At 47.4% G+C, this 17,671-nt stretch overlaps 1 protein-coding gene and 1 long non-coding RNA gene across 2 annotated transcripts in view; both read right to left on the bottom strand.

Annotated features, from left to right (window-relative positions):
- ATP1A1 (ATPase Na+/K+ transporting subunit alpha 1) overlaps positions 1-10,015 on the bottom strand; it is a 32,973-nt gene extending 22,958 nt beyond the window's left edge. Inside the window, exon 1 of the mRNA XM_069601723.1 lies at positions 9,598-10,015. Within this exon, the coding sequence (XP_069457824.1) occupies positions 9,598-9,609 (12 nt within the window). The 5' untranslated portion in view covers positions 9,610-10,015. The remainder of the gene's footprint in view (positions 1-9,597) is intronic.
- On the bottom strand, positions 1,653-9,433 carry LOC138446625 (uncharacterized). The gene is made up of 2 exons (XR_011259472.1): positions 8,839-9,433; positions 1,653-1,894 (listed from the first exon to the last, which is right to left on the bottom strand). It is a non-coding gene; the product is annotated as an uncharacterized lncRNA (long non-coding RNA).
- Positions 10,016-17,671: the final 7,656 nt, after the last annotated feature.

Raw genomic sequence — 17,671 nt, 5'->3', positions numbered from 1 at the left:
CAGGGCCCGAAACTGGGTTCTTGTCTAACACTTGGAAATGACTTGTCCGAGTTGAATTTGAAAAATCCCCTCTTAAGACTCTAAAGAGACTGTAACTTCAAGTTTGTGCTACCAAGACATAAGGACATGTACAGTATTCACACTGCTCAACTTGTGTGGTTACATTTACAGTGTTCCCTGCAGATTAATTTTTTCAGAGTGTCCTTTAGCTTTCTGTATCTTATCTGTTAAGAATGAAGGAGAGCTAAAGATAGTCAACATTCTCAACATTCTCTCCACTATGGAGCAACCACACTGGCGAGCGCCTCTCTGGTAGAGCCCTGGTGCCAGAGGTAAAATGGAATATCATTACACACACTGGAAGCAAACAAGACAACACAAACCAAAAAAAAAAAAAGGCCACCCCCTCCGCCCTCCTCACCGCGGACCACTGGATTGCCTTCGTATTTTTAATGAAGAAACACAACACTGAAACGTTAAACACATTGACTAGGGAGCTCTCAAAGACTCACGTGGCCAGTTTGTATTTATTTTTAAAATCCAGTCCACAAATTCTCTAAGCAAAGTTGAGTATCATTAAAAGATATTTAATTTAAATATATGAAAATCAGAGTTAAAATCCCTCTGCCTCACCATCTGTAGGCTTTGATTATTTTCTGGCTTTCAACATCTTACACTCTGAAAGAGGGGGAGAGAGTTATTAGAGCAGCTAAAACTTGGATATGTTCCAAAGTTCTATCCCTCTTTGCAAAAACAGACCCCTTGCCTGAAGCTTCACAGTTCTCAATGCTTAAGGTAGCTGGAAATAGAGCCCCCTAATAACCCTCCCCTTTCTCCATCAATTCATGGCATACTAAGAGGGGGTAAGTTTAAAGCAGGAGATTTGTGAAAGAGACAGGGGAAGTACTAACGAGATAATTCTTTTCCTTCAAGATTTTAATTGTTTCACTAGGCACTGTTTGTCCAGAAGACCAGGCTGCTTATGCAATTCAGTTCTTCCCTACAAGTAAAACAATAATACTAGCTCATCTTGATGGGAACCAAAGATTACTCCAGTCCCTACCAATCTCAATTACTAGTTTCAAGGGGCGGGGGGCGGGGCGGGAATCTGTCTGTGTGGAAGGGTAGAATGCAGGGTGGAACGGGGAACAACTTAAATTGGGTAGATAACATTTTATTATTTCTTTGAAAAGCATTTGGGAAAACAAAGGTCATGGAAAGGGGAATGATAACATGACCTTCCCACTCCTCCAGGTATACAAGTCATTTTTTCAATTAGGAAATGCCCAGAGGCCAGGCAGGTACCACGCTCTGTGGGCAGCACCCTTGGGGCACCACTGTGCTGTCTCCCTAGGATAAATACAACAGAGGCTCAAGGTTACTGTTACACCCTCCCCAAAAGGGCCATTTGCGAACCCCCCCCCCCACACCGTCCTAATTTAGGAAGTAGGAGGTCACAACAAGGGCAGGGGCTTGCCCAGTGTGACACAGCCTCAAACCAAAAGTGTTATTGCTTCACCCTGTGCTTCCAGGGGATTTCATTTTCTCAAAGGGTTCACTATAAGTTCTGCCACCATTTGATCTGGGTAGAGGAAAACGGTGCTCAGGATGTAGGGAGAGAAAATTCCTAATCAAAGGAGCCAAGGCTGAAACCTGGAGCAAGGTTCATTTATTTAGTATTTATTTTAAATTGTTTCAACTTAGTTTATTTAGGGGATTCGTTTCCACTTCTCAACAGATTATGTATTTCTCAGTTGCTTCTTCATCTGAATTAGCTCATCTAGTTCTGAATGGTTATTGAGTGTCATCTTGATTAGCCAACCATCTTCACCACAAAATGCGATGACAAGCCCTGGATTTTTCGCAAGAGCTTCATTCGTTTCAGTGATTTCTCCTGATAGAAAAGAACAGAATTCACTTGCAGCTTTCCCCACAGCCTCAAGCACCAAACCCCTTACATTTGTTCAACTCTGTCCCAACTGCAGGCAGACAACAGTAAATAACATCTTCCAAAGCTTCCTGTACAAAGCTGCTGATTCCTCCTGGGTTCGACCCCTGGGTTGGGAAGATCCCCTGGAGAAGGAAATGGCAACGCACTCCAGTACTCTTGCCTGGAAAATCCCACGGATGAAGGAGCCTGGTAGGCTAGAGTCCATGGGGTCACAAAGAGTCAGACATGACTGAGCGACGTCACTTCGCTGCTCTAATACCATCTTCTGTTGTCATCTATTCACGTCTGTGAATTTATGCACAGAGCAGAATGGGGCTGGTATACAGCACAGGGGAGGTGCCCACCCTCAGCACTCCAGCCCCCAGGCCGAGGCCCCAACCTTCACTTCTTTAAAAGCACAGACTGAATCCTTACAATGAGCATGATCTGTTGGGGCTGACGAGGCACCTTCCTCTTCAGTAATTGACAATTTAAAGAGGGAGGAGTGGGAAACAGATATGACAGGTACAGAGAATTATCCATATGAAAGTGAAAGTCATTCAGTCGTGTCCGTGTCCGACTCTGTGACCCCACGGACTATACAGTCCATAGAATTCTCCAGGCCAAAATACTGGAGTGGGTTGCCATTTCCTTCTCCAGGGGATCTTCCTGACCCAGGGATTGAACCGGAGTCTCCTGCATTGCAGGCAGATTTCTTATCAGCTGAGCCATAAGGGAAGCCAAGAATTATCCCTAATTTTTTTTAAAAGGCACATAAAGAAGGTACAAGGAGTTTAGGAGAGACATTTCTATCCCAGAGGTTGAGTCACTGGAGGTCTGCATAAGCTAAAGTTGCCCCAAGGCCCTCAGATCCATCTCTACAAGCCCCCAGGAGGGTAGGCCTTGGAGATGTTCTCAATTGAGCAGAGTGGACATCTGACCACAGTTCCCACCCTATCAGCACAATCCCCTGTAGCCAATAGGGAGGTCAGAGACCTTCAGACTTCAGAAGTTGCTGTTGATGAAGTCTGGAGGGTACTTGGGAGCAAAGACATCTATACCCTTGGGATGGGACTATGGATGGTGCTTTTAAGTCAGCCCCAGGTCATTCTAGCTCTGCCATATGCCAGCAAGACAATCCTGAACAGTCAGCCTCAGTTTCCGCCTCACCTAAAATGGAAATAACACTTGGGGGTAACTACTAAAGACTCTAGATGGCATTCCAATAGTCTGATGAATCAAGGAGCTACCGTCAAATTCAAAACCAAAACACCTAAAGCCAGCACTGTTTCTAAAACTGACAAAGCAAGCTTTGGACTATCAAGAGGGGCCAGAAGAAGAGTAAAAGTAACTGCCCCAAATGCAGCCCGTTTAAAAGCTGGCCAACAGGGCTGTAGAAAAGGTACCTCTGATTCCAGTTAGGCAGGGAAGTCGAAGGGATGATCTCTCTCTGATCCTGCTGGTTGTCTAGGAATACTGCCTAGAGTAGACTACATCTTTCTTTTATATATAAAGGGACGGGGGTGGAGGGGGGGGGGTTAGCCTGTGGATCTTCCTGATGTATTATTACATCGTTATCAAACCTAATAGTGTATGTGAAGGTACTGTGCAAATCACTACATGAAAGTTATTATAACTTGGTTTTAATTGACATATCACTGCCATCCCTCACTGACTATGAAAAGTCATAATCTTAAAAAAAGAAACCTCATTTTGGGCATTTTTTAATTTTATCATCAACTAAAACAAAGAAAACAGAAATTATTATCACACGAAGTTCATTACAGCTCTGATCACTCCCAAATGACTAAGAAGTTTATGTACAAAGAATGTTCTCTTGCCAGGGATCTGAGGCTGGAGATGGGAGAGGGCAGGCACTGCTGTGATTCTACAGCCAGCAGCCCAGAGCAGCATTTAGGGCAGTGAGGAACAGGAGGTGACCCAAAGGAACACCCTACCTTCACACTCCTTCTCTCCCTTACCTAAACCGTGGTGGACCTGGGGAATACCAAGCAGCCAGGCCATAGCAGTGGGTCTCTTTGTGAACTCAGCTCAGTCCCTCCAAACTTGGGCTGCAGTCCATCAGCCAGCAGAGTGCAAAGAAAGCAGCTCCAGCTCTAGCCGGCAGGTTCCCTCAGCCCAAAATGAACAAGGCTTAACCTTCCTCTCCAATCTACCTGCATGTGAAATTTAAGGAGCCTGACAGCCCACCCTACCTGCAATAGTTAGTATATATTTATGATCATTCAAAAAAAAAAAAAAAATCTAAAGCATCTAAATAATCAATATACTTTAGATTTACCTCTTTAAAAATGTGCTTTTTCAGTTTTAAAAATAGGGTGTTACTTTCTACCTCTACACTAGGTGCCTGGGTTGTAAAGAGTTAAAATATTCTGCCTATTCCCCCCATTTGCTGCCCTCCTCATCCCTTTCTCATTTTGTCAGACCACTCTGGCTAGTGCTACTCGAAAGAAGTTGTCGGTTTGAGAGACCATGGATTAACAACTGGCACAAGCATTAAAAGCAGACTGAATTAATTTCCAAAGTCCTGATCACTCCCCTCAATTGGTACCCCGAAGCCTAGGGTGGGAAGTAATATAGCTGTAGGGCTGAAAAGAACAAAGGCAGTGATAACCTAGAGAAATGCCCCCTGGGTTGAAACAAAACCAATATGGCACCATAGAAGCATCATGGAGGATGAAAGAAAAACACAAGAGGATAACACCCCAAAGTGCATGAGGATCTGCCCTCACCAGGCAGACAGGCAGGAAAGATAAACTAAGTGCCAAGTCCCCCTGATCCACGAAACCTGAACACCGAAAACAATGCCGGTCCCAAAGATCAAAGCACAGGCATCAAGGATCCACTGTTCAGATCACCAACAGAAAAAAATCTACTAGCTGTTACTACAGAGGGTTTGAATAAAACCAGATACAGAACTAATTAACGTCCAGATATAAGTCACTGTAAAGTCACAACGGAACTAAGGAATGGGGTCTACTGGCCAAAATTCCCTCGACTCAGGAGCCATGTGAAACCAGAGAGGAAAATTGCAGGGTGGGTTGGGGGGTAGAGTGGGATGCTTCTATTCTCACTGACAGAGTCTGCTATCTCAAACATTAGCCAAATAAACGAAGAACTTCTTGTGGATTCCTGATGACAGATTTAAGCACAACTAAGGAGGTGACTCATATGCAGAGGAACAGTCTCTCTCCGACTCCAGCCAAAGAATACACTTCCTCTCACACACACACTCGATTCATAGCAACGTGAGAAAGTTCAAGCCTGATTTGGTTACGTCTCCTTTTCCAAAAATACATAAACGAAGATGAGTTTAAGAAAATAGTTAGTGGATTTTAAAAGTCTCTGTCCTTCACATTATCACTTACTGGACATGTAATTTCAGCGGAATCCAGAATTGGACAGCTCTGGCAGGGCCAGGGAAACATTCTGCCCAGTGTTGTGCTGGCCAAAAGCAGCCACTCTGATTACTGTGAGGCCATCTGATCTGACACTCGTGTTTCTTCTTCTGGCCTGCTGGCTGGCAGAGGGCCCTGGGCAGCTAGGAGGAGGCACCACAGCACAGATGCTCGTCCTCCCACCCCTCACAGAGGGCTGAAAAGCCCATTTCATTTCATACGACCTTGACCAAGACTCTGAAAATGTAAAGCCTTTTACCTGAAAAGTGAAAGTAGATGAGAACTTAAAAAGCCATCATCCCAGCCGAGTCCACTGACACTTTCACTTGGCCTCCCTGGGGTGGGTAATTCATAATACTTTCCAACCCTCAGTATTTTTTCTTTTTTTTCAGGTGAGAGAAAAACTTATTTTCTAGTTTTGAAAAGGCTTAAGACTTAACTGGTGAACAGCACAAACCCATACTTGATACATGCTTGATCTCTCAATGCCAAAAGCCCCACAATAACAGGTGCCACTCTCACTTGCCTTGCACTCTATAAACGTGTGAGTACTCTAGCTAAGGGTCAGATGAGAAACGGACGCTTCGGGGCTTTTATAACCTTTTTTGTTTTAAATAAAGAAACTAGTTTTACTTTTCCACACAAACTCCTTTCAAGAAAATTATCTTTAAAGGCACTGTCAGTCTTAAATTTGGATATACTATGTGAAAGAACACAGCCTGACTGAACAGAGTCACTAATCTATTCATTCACTGCTAAAATAATAGCCAGCAAACAATGCTCTAAAAGGGTTCTGGGGTGGAGAATGGATGGGCTATGTAATGTTGAATCCACTTTTTTCTTTTTAAAATGCAATTTAAGAATAACACTTGGGCAGGGGGTGGGGGCTGGATATTTTAAGCTTTACTCTTCCCCTGCCTAAACATTTTACTAGGTTTTTAAAAATTCCTCCCCCTCCTTTTGGGGGGAGGGGTTGTCAGGCTGAGTCTACTCTCAATCTTCTCAGATTTATGATGCAGACCTCCCCTTTCCTACCCTCCCACCCAAAGGTGAGTCACCAGAGTGTTACAAACTTACTGGCAGAGAAAACTACAAATTAACCAACAGTAAGTTACCCAAAGAGAATACACCCTCAGAGCAGCAGCAGGGTACAGAAAGTGGGGGCGTGGGGCGGGGGGAGGTGGCAGGGGGAAAAAAAAATCACACTCAGATACACTGAACACTTGACAGGCAAAGGATGTGATGCAACCCCAACCTTCTCTGTCCCCAGTTCCTCCCGTAACCACTCCACTTGTTACAGCTGGGCCCAGGCAACTTTCCATCCTGAGAACTCTGCCTTATGATGTTTTCAGTCCAAAGTCCTGGCTTTACAGCAGCCATAGGAGATTCAGTCACTTTCAAGTTGAGCTCCAAAGGGGCAGCTGACAGTACCCTGCAACCAGGATTTCTGCTGACATGTGTATACCTTGTGTAACCTGCACCTTTTCCCCAGCTCCTCTTTACATCACTACCCATAAGCTAGGTAACTAAGGTAATGTTCTAACAATGGAAAACTGTGCGGAAAGGCCTAGTGACCTCCCTCCTCCCCAGCCTGGTCTTCTGTAAACTTGAGAAAAATAAAGTTTCTTGCATATCTTTGGTTGGCTGAAGAATTGTGGGTGGTAGGCCGAGCTGCGGATTTAAGCCAAGTCACTGGCAAAAGCAGCCAGTATGAAAAAAAAAAAAAAGGACAAAATCCTATTTCATCCAGGAATGATTCAGCAGGAGCTGGTTCTTTCATGTCATTACCCAAAGCTTAGGAGATCGATTTTTTAAGGAGAACTAAAATCACCTGAAATACAGTCAAAACCTGGGCCCCCAACAGTAGTGGGAAGAGGAGGGTAAGAAATGAACAATGACCTTAAAAATTAGCTGCCAGCTCAGGCTTCCTGGTTAACCAATTATCAGCAGGGCTTTAGTCACCACTCCACCCACATTTTAATCCCCATGTGGAAAAATCCCAACATTTCAGCATAAAATATCCTTCTGAACATTTGGACTATCAGAGTAAGTCACTAGGGACAAAAGCAGTTATTTTATCCCAGAAGAATTACCACCACCACCACCAGAACACAGACACACACACACAGATACACCCTAATGTTCAATTCATCAGAGTACTCAAAATACTAATGACAACCCAGCAGATAAGCAGCATATCAGCCTGTGTTAACCAGTTACAATTCCAACTTTGGGTTTGCTAGCCCCTAGACATGTTATTAGAATCCATAAGACATCAAGGTTGAACCTCCACAGCCCGGGTACGCTGTTATCTTTACCACTACTGGGCAAGTGTGTGGTTACCCAAGGGACATACAGGTCTACGGACATAATTTACTCAAAGATCTTTCACTAATCCGACAAATACCCCAGTTTCATCTGAAAAATAACTTTAGAGTTCTGCATAGTCACTGTTAAGGAGTGAGTGACTGAGTATTTAGGCTTGGACACTACAGGCTGTTCACGAATCAGGGACATCTGGTGTGTCACGAACCAACCATTTGACCTTGAGCAAATCCTTCACCTTCCTAGGCCAAGCTTGGGCACACATCTACGGGGCTCTACCGTCCTGCTGCCAGTAATGTGTGGCTCAAGAAATCAACTATTTTTCTGAGGAGGAAGAAACAAAGAAATAAGCTTTTAAGAGCCTGTTTACTGGAATGACCTAGGGTTTGATGGTGTGTACAAGCATAGGCCACTAACCCAGTTTGCACCCCCGAGGACAGAGGCTGGCACTCAGTTCTCTTCAGCTACTTGACCTGAGCCAGCAGCCCTCCACATTTTATGCTTTTAAAAGATTCAAGCTGTGCATTCCCACTTCTCCTTCCCTTCTCCACCAGGTCCAAACCTTTCAATGACCTCCTTCAAGACCCATCTAGAGTCCCCAAAGAATGAACCCTCCCTCTTTCCCCATCACTCACTCCACACGGAGGAGCCCTCAGACCCTTCAAAGTCCTACTAAGCGCCGGACAGCCTGCAAGCCCTGGACACAATGGAGGGGATTCTCTCCTACTGGTATTCTCACGACCTGGTCATTTTATCCCATCAATTGATACTTCTGATCGTCATTTTGTATAAACTTTTCTCGACTGGACTTTGGCCTCGGGCCTATAGGTTAACTGAGTTACAAAAATGCAGGAACCAGCCGTCGTTCTGGTATTCCCACAGTGCTCGCCTCTCCTGCCCGGGGAGGAGGAGGTTCGTTGCTTCTAGAATCTCTCTTCCCTGCGCAGACACTCCTAACCTGTACTGTCCTCGCTTCCCTTCCTTTTTTCGTATTTATAGTACCCGGGGACTCTGGTGGATCAGCCTGTGCTCTTTCCAGGCTATTCCAAAAAAAATCTACATTCACCCTCCCCACCAACAAGATGACCACTCCTGTTGCTCAGGCTGCCCCGAGTGCATCCCGTGTTTATGGAAAATGGCCCATCAAAGCTCTCAAAAGTATACCTTCAAGGCCATCCTAGAGCGAAGGCACACCCTTTCTGGCACCAGCCCGCCTGACCGGCTCCACGCTAAGGGAAAGCCAGATGTTTTTTTTTACCCTTTGGGGGAGGGCGGCCGCCTCTGCGGACAACTGGCTAAACCCTGGCGCCTCCAGGAGGAGCCTAGGATCCCAAAGCCGGCCCGGCATGGCAAGCCCCCCAGGGCCCGGGCCGGAGCCGCGGCGGGAACCGCAGCCCGGGAACCGGCCGGGCAGAGCGCCCACAGGGGAAGGGGAGGAGCACGCCTTTCCTCCCGGCGAGAAGGGCGGAGGGAGAAAGGAAGGCGAGAGACGGGAGGTGAGGGCGGGCGGAAGGAGGGAGGGAAGGAGCGGGCTGGGGATGCCGCCGGCGGCCCGCTCCTGGCCAGGGCCGCCCGGCCGCCGTGCTCCCTCCTCCTCCAGAGCCGGCGGCTCCCAAGCGCCGCCTCCAGGAGCCCCAGACCCCGGGCGCGCTCGGCCCCTCAGGGTCTGCGCACCGCCCGGAGCTGCCGCGCTCCGGCCCCTCGGCGCTCTCTTCCCCGCGTCCGCCCCTCATTACCGCACTCCCTCCATTTCCAAAGTGCGTCGCCTTTTAAGCCTCGCCGCTGTGCCAACCCATTCCGCGCTGCGCCGCTTCCTCCTCCTTCGCCTCCCGCCGGCTGCGGTCGCCCTCCAGACTTCCTCCCCTTCCTCCGCCTCCCGACCAGGGCTCCCCGCGCCCCTCCCCTGGCTCGCCCGACACTCACCCCCTTCCCCATAGCGGCGGTGGTCTGCGCCCCGCGCCGGGTCCTTCTGTTCAGAGAATGAGAGAGAAAAGAGAGCGGCTCCCGGCCAAGCAAGCGCGGCCGGGGGAGCGAAGAGGAAGGAGCTAGGGCTGCCGCAAGGCGGGAAGGAGGGAAGACGGCAGGCGGCTCGGGCCGATGCCTTCTGCCGCCGCCGCCGCCGCCGCCGCCGGGGCTGCTACTGCTGCTGCTGCTGCCACGTGTCCGCCTCCTCCCGCCGCTGCTCTGAGCCCCAGACCCCGCCGCAGCTCAAGCCCGCGCCTCCTCCTCACTTCCTAAAATATGCAACCTGCGTGCTAGCCCCGCCCACGCCCTGCACGTCACCGTTACCGGAGCAACCTGACACCGACCACGGGCCTGGCTCCACCCCCCGCCCAACCCCACCCCCAGGCCGGGGCCGTGCCGGCTGCGACCGGCCAGGGCTCCAGGCAGGAGGGCGCCCGGGCCTGGGGCGCGCGTGCCCATGTCCCGGGCGGCCGAGACCGTGCCTCTGCGGGGCGCCCCGGCAGGCTGGGCAGCGGGGATTCGGCAGCCATGCAGCTCCCGCGTACCTCCTCTCTCCGCCCTGCGTGACCGGCCCGCTTTGGAGGGCGCGCAAGGTCCGCAGTGGGTGCGGGGATGTCCGTGGAACTGAGCCCCCGAATCTCCGCGGACCCGGGACAGAATCGTCGCGCGGAGGGGCCTTCCTGGGAATCAGGGAGCTCCTCTGGTGCTAAAGGAAAAGCCAGCGCTCGCAGGAGGGACTGCGCGTCCCTGCAGACCCCAGGCCCCGCGCCTACCTGCGGATGGCTTCCCTGACCAGGCTCTGGGGCCAGCCTCTCGGTGTTCTCACGAATGCCTCCTATGGTCTTGGGATCCCCGTTATATCCTACAGGGCCTGGGCTGGCGTTGCCAGACGTCCCAAGCGCCCTCCCCCTCCTTTGCTTCAACACCCCCAAATAATAATCCAGAGGGCCTGCGATTAATTCATTCATGTTGCTGTGTGAATATAAACTGTCCTGTTTGGGGATTCACTTTAACGGGGGAGGAACACCTGAAACCTAAGGGAATGCATATCTTTAGCAAAAGGGACTCCGCGGAGGGGGAGATGTTTGAGGGCCTGTCTCCTGGCCTTCCACCTGGCACAGCAGGGCCTCTCTCACGTCAGCCTTTGGTTCTCTGAGGGATCTGGGCCCAGAGTGTGGGGAGCCCAGAAACCCCCCAGAGGGCCCTGGCCTGGCTGCGCGGTGTGGCATTCCTCCCATTACAGCTTCTGCAGAGGCTGCAATGGCTGAAGGTTTCCTGCAGTTAAAAAGGAAGGTTTTATTAACAATGTTTTCAGGAAGTCAAGCATGCTCTGGGAAAGCACAAGGTTTGCAGGAGAGAGTCACTTCATGTCTCTGGGAATTCTGACAACAAACAGGGAAAACATTAACTTCCTAAGCAAGCTAAAACTGGCCCTGTTAATTTCAACTATTAATTTAACATGAAAAAATAAAGAGGTGAAGCCTTGAAAGAAACTGGGAAGAAGGGAAGGAAGAAAGAAAATCGAAGGGGGAAAAAACTAGCAACTGTGTTAGCTGTTAGGCCATTAGAGTAAATCTTGTTCCTTCTTAGAAGAAACTGTTTCTTTCCTCTTGCCCAAGAATGCATTGTTCAGGACTGGTGCTTCCTCCAGCGACCTTCAGGCTTGGTTAAATCAGTGCAGGCCATGAAGAGCAGAGGAACTGTAAATTCAAATTCATGCCTGCTGGGGCAAGAACCCCCAAATCCAGAACAGAGTTCCCAATGCTGCTAATTCAGCAGAAGGAATTAATGAAGTGTTATCAGGGCTCTGCCTCTAAAGGTCTAGAAAATGCTTTATTTTCATGCACTATATCCCCCATTCCTGCTAACCTGTAGGAGGATTTTGCTTACTAAAGATCTCTCAGCTTGTTTGAGATTAATTATCCCTTGGGCCCTGCTCTGAGCTGAAAAAGCACAGCAAGAACAACAACAAAATGTAGAAAGCAAAAGTCTAAACAATGTAGGTTTCTCCTGCTGGTGGATCACCTTTACCACCCAACTAACTAAAATTATCACTTTTAAAATTTTCATTCAACAACATAACCCTGAAAGATCAGGCATTTATTTCCCTTGGCCTTTTCAGCTGTTTATTTGGCAGCTGAAGATTGCTGAAGGTCCTTTCAAGAGGACCTCAAAGTTCTAGCTATATTCTAGACTGGGGAAAAGGCATAAAAGGAAGAGGTATTAAAATCTGAAATTTACTTTTGCTCCACATAGCACTTTTACATATAAAATCCTCCCTGGGATTCTCAAGTCTGGAAGGCAAAGGGCTTTAGATGCATTTTACAGAGTGGGAAACGGGAGGTTTGAGGATTTTCTCAAAACAAGGCCACTCAGCTAGTGATGACGGAGCCTGGTCTCAAAATTGCAAGATGGAAACCGTCTTCCTACTTGTAAAATTTGGTCTCTGAGCATGGCACCAGGGAATTTTTGGTGGAAGGATACTAATTGCTTTCAACGGGGCTGTCGTCACAAGTACAGAGGGTTTCCATGTGCTTCTCCTCTTTTACAACCAAGAAGTCCCCAGCGAGAGCCTCTTTTGCCTATTTCTACTCTTATCAGTGTACCATGTGAATCATTGAGTCAGAATATTTTATAAAAATGTTTGCTATAGATCAACAAACACTCCCTCACCCCTGTTTTCACCCACCTAATCCCACTTCTCAAGGTGTATCCCATTCCATTTTCAAGTCATTTGATAATCCATTTTTTAATTTCAGTCCTGTTGAAAGACACATAATTCGACGAAAACATTTCAGAGTATCAGACAAGTTATGTTGTTGCTGCTGCTGCTGCTGCTGCTGCTGCTGCTGCTGCTGCTAAGTTGCTTCAGTTGTATCCAACTCTGTGCGACCCTATAGACAGCAGCCCACCAGGCTCCCCCGTCCCTGGGATTCTCCAGGCAAGAACACTGGAGTGGGTTGCCATTTCCTTCTCCAATGCATGAAACTGAAAAGTGAAAGTGAAGTCACTCAGTCGGGTCCAACTCCTAGCGACCCCATGAACTGCAGCCTTCCAGGCTCCTCCGTCCATGGGATTTGCCCAGGCAAGAGTACTGGAGTGGGTGACATTGCCTTCTCCTACTGTTCTTCTAATGTTGATGTTTCTATAAGTGCTCAGCCAAGTGTTACGGTCCAGGCACTTCTGGGCAGTTCTCAGGAGTGTTTTTAGGGATAAAGTTTATCGTCAGGTGTTGAGGACAAATCTTAAGAGGTGAAGGGAAAAAAATATGGTAAGGAAGCTGGAGCTGAAAACTTTTTATGGGAAAGAGTGATGAAAAGAATCCCTGCTGGATTGTACAATGGAGCCATGAGCATGCCTATAAAATGAAGACAAAGAGATATTGTGGACGAAACTGAGGTGCAAAAGTCACAGATGCCTTGGGACGTGGGTGACCAAAGGGGGAAATACCATTTTGGAGGACAGGCCTCTTTCCCCTCTTGGGAGAGCTTTCTGAATGGAACCTTGGAAAGCAAACATTCCTCTCATTTTATGTGAAGGAACTGAGGCTCAGGGAGTGATTGGAACTGGACAGTCCCTGAACATTGGCAAAACTATTGGGCATCTTTTCAAACTCCCAGAGCAGTGCTGAGGATAAAGAAACTTCCAGAAGAGAATGTGGGGACAAATTCCATCTCTCTATTCTATCTACCTCTTAGACTATCAGTTCTAATTAAGGTCCTAGCTTGGGAAACAATTAAACTGATGGAACCAGAGACTCAGCATTTACAGCCCCCAAGGCTGCCAAATGCGGATGGCTGTGAGGAGGATTTGACACAACCACAGAGTGTTGGCCCAGTCATTGTGAGCAGTCAGGAGACGTCTGAAAAACATGATGCAAGTCAGTATTTTGAGCCAAGAGTGCTAGCACTTTGAGTAAGTACTTGCTGAAATGAATAAACATGCCATTGCAATTAAGGGCTTTAGAAAAAGAGTTGGAACCTGCAACAAAGTTAGCATTTTCCATTGGAAGCAAACACTTGGGAGATCAGTGAGCTCGGAAACTGGAAAGATAGAAGTCTTTGGTCCAGCTTGCACTAGAGGTACCATGGAAACAATCTTAGGCATGCATCTTTATTTTTTACCATTTCCTTGGTACTCCAGGAAGCCACTTAGCTGCCACTGTTACTGCATTAAAAGTTACAATATTTACTGCACTGAAGCCAGTTCTTCTCACAATTTCAAAGTTTCTCCTAGCCAATATCTATCCCACCACTGCGTCCAGTGACTAAGTCTCCATGCTCCTAATGTAGAGGGCCTGGGTTTGATCCCTGGTTAGGGAACTAGGAACCAGGCTCCCCCATCCCTGGGATTCCCCAGGCAAGAGTACTGGAGTGGGCTGCCAGTCCCTTCTCCAGGGGATCTTCCCAACCTAGGGATCAAACCCCAGTCTCCTGCATTGCAGGTAGATTCTTTACCATCTGAGCCACCTGGGAAGCCCTCCTTTATTACAACTGCCACTTAATTTGCTCTTATTAATAGCAGTCTTTGTCAAGAAAACAATTACAAAGGACTCATTATTTGTCCCCCCCAAGTGTTTTACACTGTGTTCTCAAATTCAGAGTCAGGCTCGGTCTTCTTTTCTAGCACTTTCCAACACACTGCTACTCCCCTCACCCCAGGGATTATTATTGTGATAATAGTATCAAAACATTATTAAATGTTACAATATCCTGGCATGTAAAAATGCATATTTTGTTCTCTACAAATCAACCACCATGGGGCATTGCAAACAAAAATTAAATGGCAACAAACAAAGGGTCTGGAACTAAAAGTATTCTACTGCCAGAGTCCTATCTGCACCCAGGCAGCAGAGACATGGCTTCAGGCAGGCTTACAAGCTGGCACAGGCAAGCTGGAGGCAGAGGAGAGGCAGCAGGAGCAAACTGTCGTGGAACCCTCCTTGTTCTCAGGGGAAAACAGCCATGTGCACTGAGGAAATGAGGGCTGCCATTGGGGTGGATAGATCTGCTATTCTTGGCCTTTAAATCTTCCATGGAAAAACAATTGAGAAGGTTCTGTGAAGGCTGGTTCCACTGAGAACAACACTCTTCCTTAGATCCCTTTGCACTAAAATGGGGTTTCAGGGACTTGGCAGATTTTCCCTTCATTGAAGAGAGAAATCACCATAATAGGAGAGAATACAGAATCATCAAAAAGTTGTTTGGTCCATTTACAAAAGCCTGGGAGTTTTTTAAGAAAGTAACCCCAAAGTAGGTCAGGTACAAAAATAGTAACCAGCTCAATTCATTTTTAACAGCTTAGGTCTCACTCTGGAGGCTGCCATTTGGTTGACAGGTAAACCTCTACATGTGGACTCTTACTGATAAGCCCGCTAGAGAAGTTCCCTCTATTTCATCCCTTCTCCCACCCCTACCTCTGGCACTCGCCATTGCTTAACAGAAGTAAGGGCTAACTCATGCCAAAACAAACAAAAATTAAATTTAACCCCCCTCCCCCCAACAAACAAACAAACCCCAAAATCCAAAATAGCCATTACTGGGGAACTACTCTGAGCCTAACATCATGCTTGATGCTGGCATATAATGACAACTAAGACACAATTTCTCCCCTCCAATAGTTCACCGTCTGGCATAAAGTAAGACATGTAAAGAGATATTAGTAACACAGTGAGAGGTGCTGTATCTATGTAGCATATCATGGGGACATGAAGGAAGAAGTGGTCAGTTCTGCCTGTGGAGCTGAAAGGGCTTCCCGGGGTGGGTCTTGAAAGACAGATGGGAGTTCATGAAGTGGAGCTTCTTGTGGGCGCACATGTGTGCTTGTGTACTGTGGGGTGGTTGTAAGCAAAAGCAGCTGCATGAGTAAGACCCTTGGCACCTAAATAAACTTAATCTATTGGGGAGGACTGGCCAGGAGTTTAAAATCACTAGAGCATAGGTTGTGTGTGTGTGAGAGAGAGAAAGAACGCAGCAGGAGATAAGCCTGGAGAGGTGAGCAGGGTTGATTGTGGAGGACTTCGGTACCATTCTAAGGGCTTGGACTTTATCCTGTAGGCCATAGGGAGACACTGCAGGGTTTTAAGCAGGGAGGTGTCATGATCGGATTTGTGCTTTGGAAAGATTTCTGTGGTGGTATTTGCTTGTTCCTTGGAAGAAAAGCTACGAGAAAGCTAGACAGCATATTAAAAAACATAGACATCATTTTGCTGACAAATGTCCATAAAAAAAACAGTAGTCAAAGCTATGGTTTTTCCAGTAGTCATGCACGGATGGGGGAGTTGGACCACAAAGAAGGCTGAGTGCTGAAGAACAGATGCCTTTAAATTGTGGTCGTAGAGAAGACTCTTGAGAGTCCCTTGGGCAGTAAGGAGATGAAACCAGTCAATCTTAAAGGAACTCATACTTGAATATTCATTGGAAGGACTGACGTTGAAGCTGAAGCTCCAATACCTTGGCTACCTCATGTGAAGAGCTGACTCATTGTAAAAGACCCTGATGCTGGGAAAGATTCAAGGCAGGAGGAGAAGGGGACACCAGAGGATGAGATGGTTGGATGGCATCACCAACTCAATGGACATGAGTTTGAGCAAACTCCAGGAAATAGTGAAGGACAGGGAAGCCTTGCATGCTGCAGTCCATGGGGTCATAAAGAGTCAGACACAAATTAGCAACTCAACAACAACAACAACCAGAGCTGTGGGATAAGCTTTCATAATCTGTGCATTTACCAAAGCTCTTCTGATCGTGTTATTGGATTCAGAATCTCAGGACATCCATGTTTAGCTCTGAGATGGCATGTTAATTTTTTTCTTCCTTTTTTGTGCATTTACATGCATGTCCTGATCCTCATCATGATCCCGATTATCTACTCCTTCCCCAAACAGAGGCTTTCAAGTTGCTAGATATGGTGGAAAATTGGGATTTGGACATAATTTTGGCGATCTGTTAGGATACAAATCCCTGACCTTAAAAGGTGGCTCAATTTGAGTCTTCCTTCCTCAAATGTAACTTTTGAGCCTATTTTATCTGTAACCATATCACCAGGGCTGTTGCTGTGAGAATCAATTGACATGGTACTCTTAAGGAAACATTGCCTGTCACATTGTAACTGTTCAAACAGTGTAAGGAATGATCTTGTTGATTTCAAATTCCTCCTCAGCCTGCGAGAAACAAGGTTCAAAGAAAGATGAAGACATCCACAAAAATTTGTCTGGAGGAGAAGGGAGTGAGAACAGAACCTGCTTTGTGCTGGTTTTCCTCTTGCCCCAGCAACCTCCTGTATCCAACAGCAGGCCTGTCTAGGGATATGCAGCCAGCTTGTAGCAGAAACCACAGTACAGAATGCAGGAGCTAGGTGAGAAAGTGTTGGGTAACACTCCACCTGTCTGAACTGGTCTAGTCATCAACAAACCGCAGCTGAGGACCAGGGAAATAAACCCTGCACGGAAACACAGCAGCACTGGCCTTACTGAGAAATTGTCACCTTTGGAATAAGAAGTTTGACTATCCATGTTCTGGACTGCAGGGGCTGATACAGGGTAACCTCTCTGTATGGGGTGTGGGCAGGGCACGGGGGGGGGGGGGGGGGGGAGGGGGGGGAGGGAGAGAGAGAGAGAGAGAGAGAGAGAGAGAGAAAGCATTGTGTCCAAGTGTAACTTAAAACCATTACAGGTTTTTTTTTTTTTCCTTTTTACATCCTCCCTCCCCCTTCACATACAGAAAGAGAAAGAGAAAGGAAGAGAAAGAGAGGAAGGAAGATACCACCTGCTAAGGTAGTCTCTAATTGGCAAGCCAGAGTTCTTTCTCTTCCTAAGAATGACCCAAGAGAATGCTGGGTTTCAGGACCATCACTCCCATTCCTGGTAAAAGTCTGCCAGACACGGTGCTGCAGGCTACAGCTGCAAGGAGCTTGGGGCTGGGGAGTGAGGGGCTAGGGAGAGGGGGTGTTGGGGGCGGCGGGGGCAAGAATCCACTTCCCTGTCATGCCTTTAAACTCATCAACCAGAAGTGCTCAAACTCAATGTATTCTC

The sequence above is a fragment of the Ovis canadensis genome, chromosome 1 (genome assembly GCF_042477335.2).
Source record: "Ovis canadensis isolate MfBH-ARS-UI-01 breed Bighorn chromosome 1, ARS-UI_OviCan_v2, whole genome shotgun sequence".
Taxonomy (NCBI): domain Eukaryota; kingdom Metazoa; phylum Chordata; class Mammalia; order Artiodactyla; family Bovidae; genus Ovis; species Ovis canadensis.
This window is presented reverse-complemented; position numbering and strand designations above follow the sequence as displayed.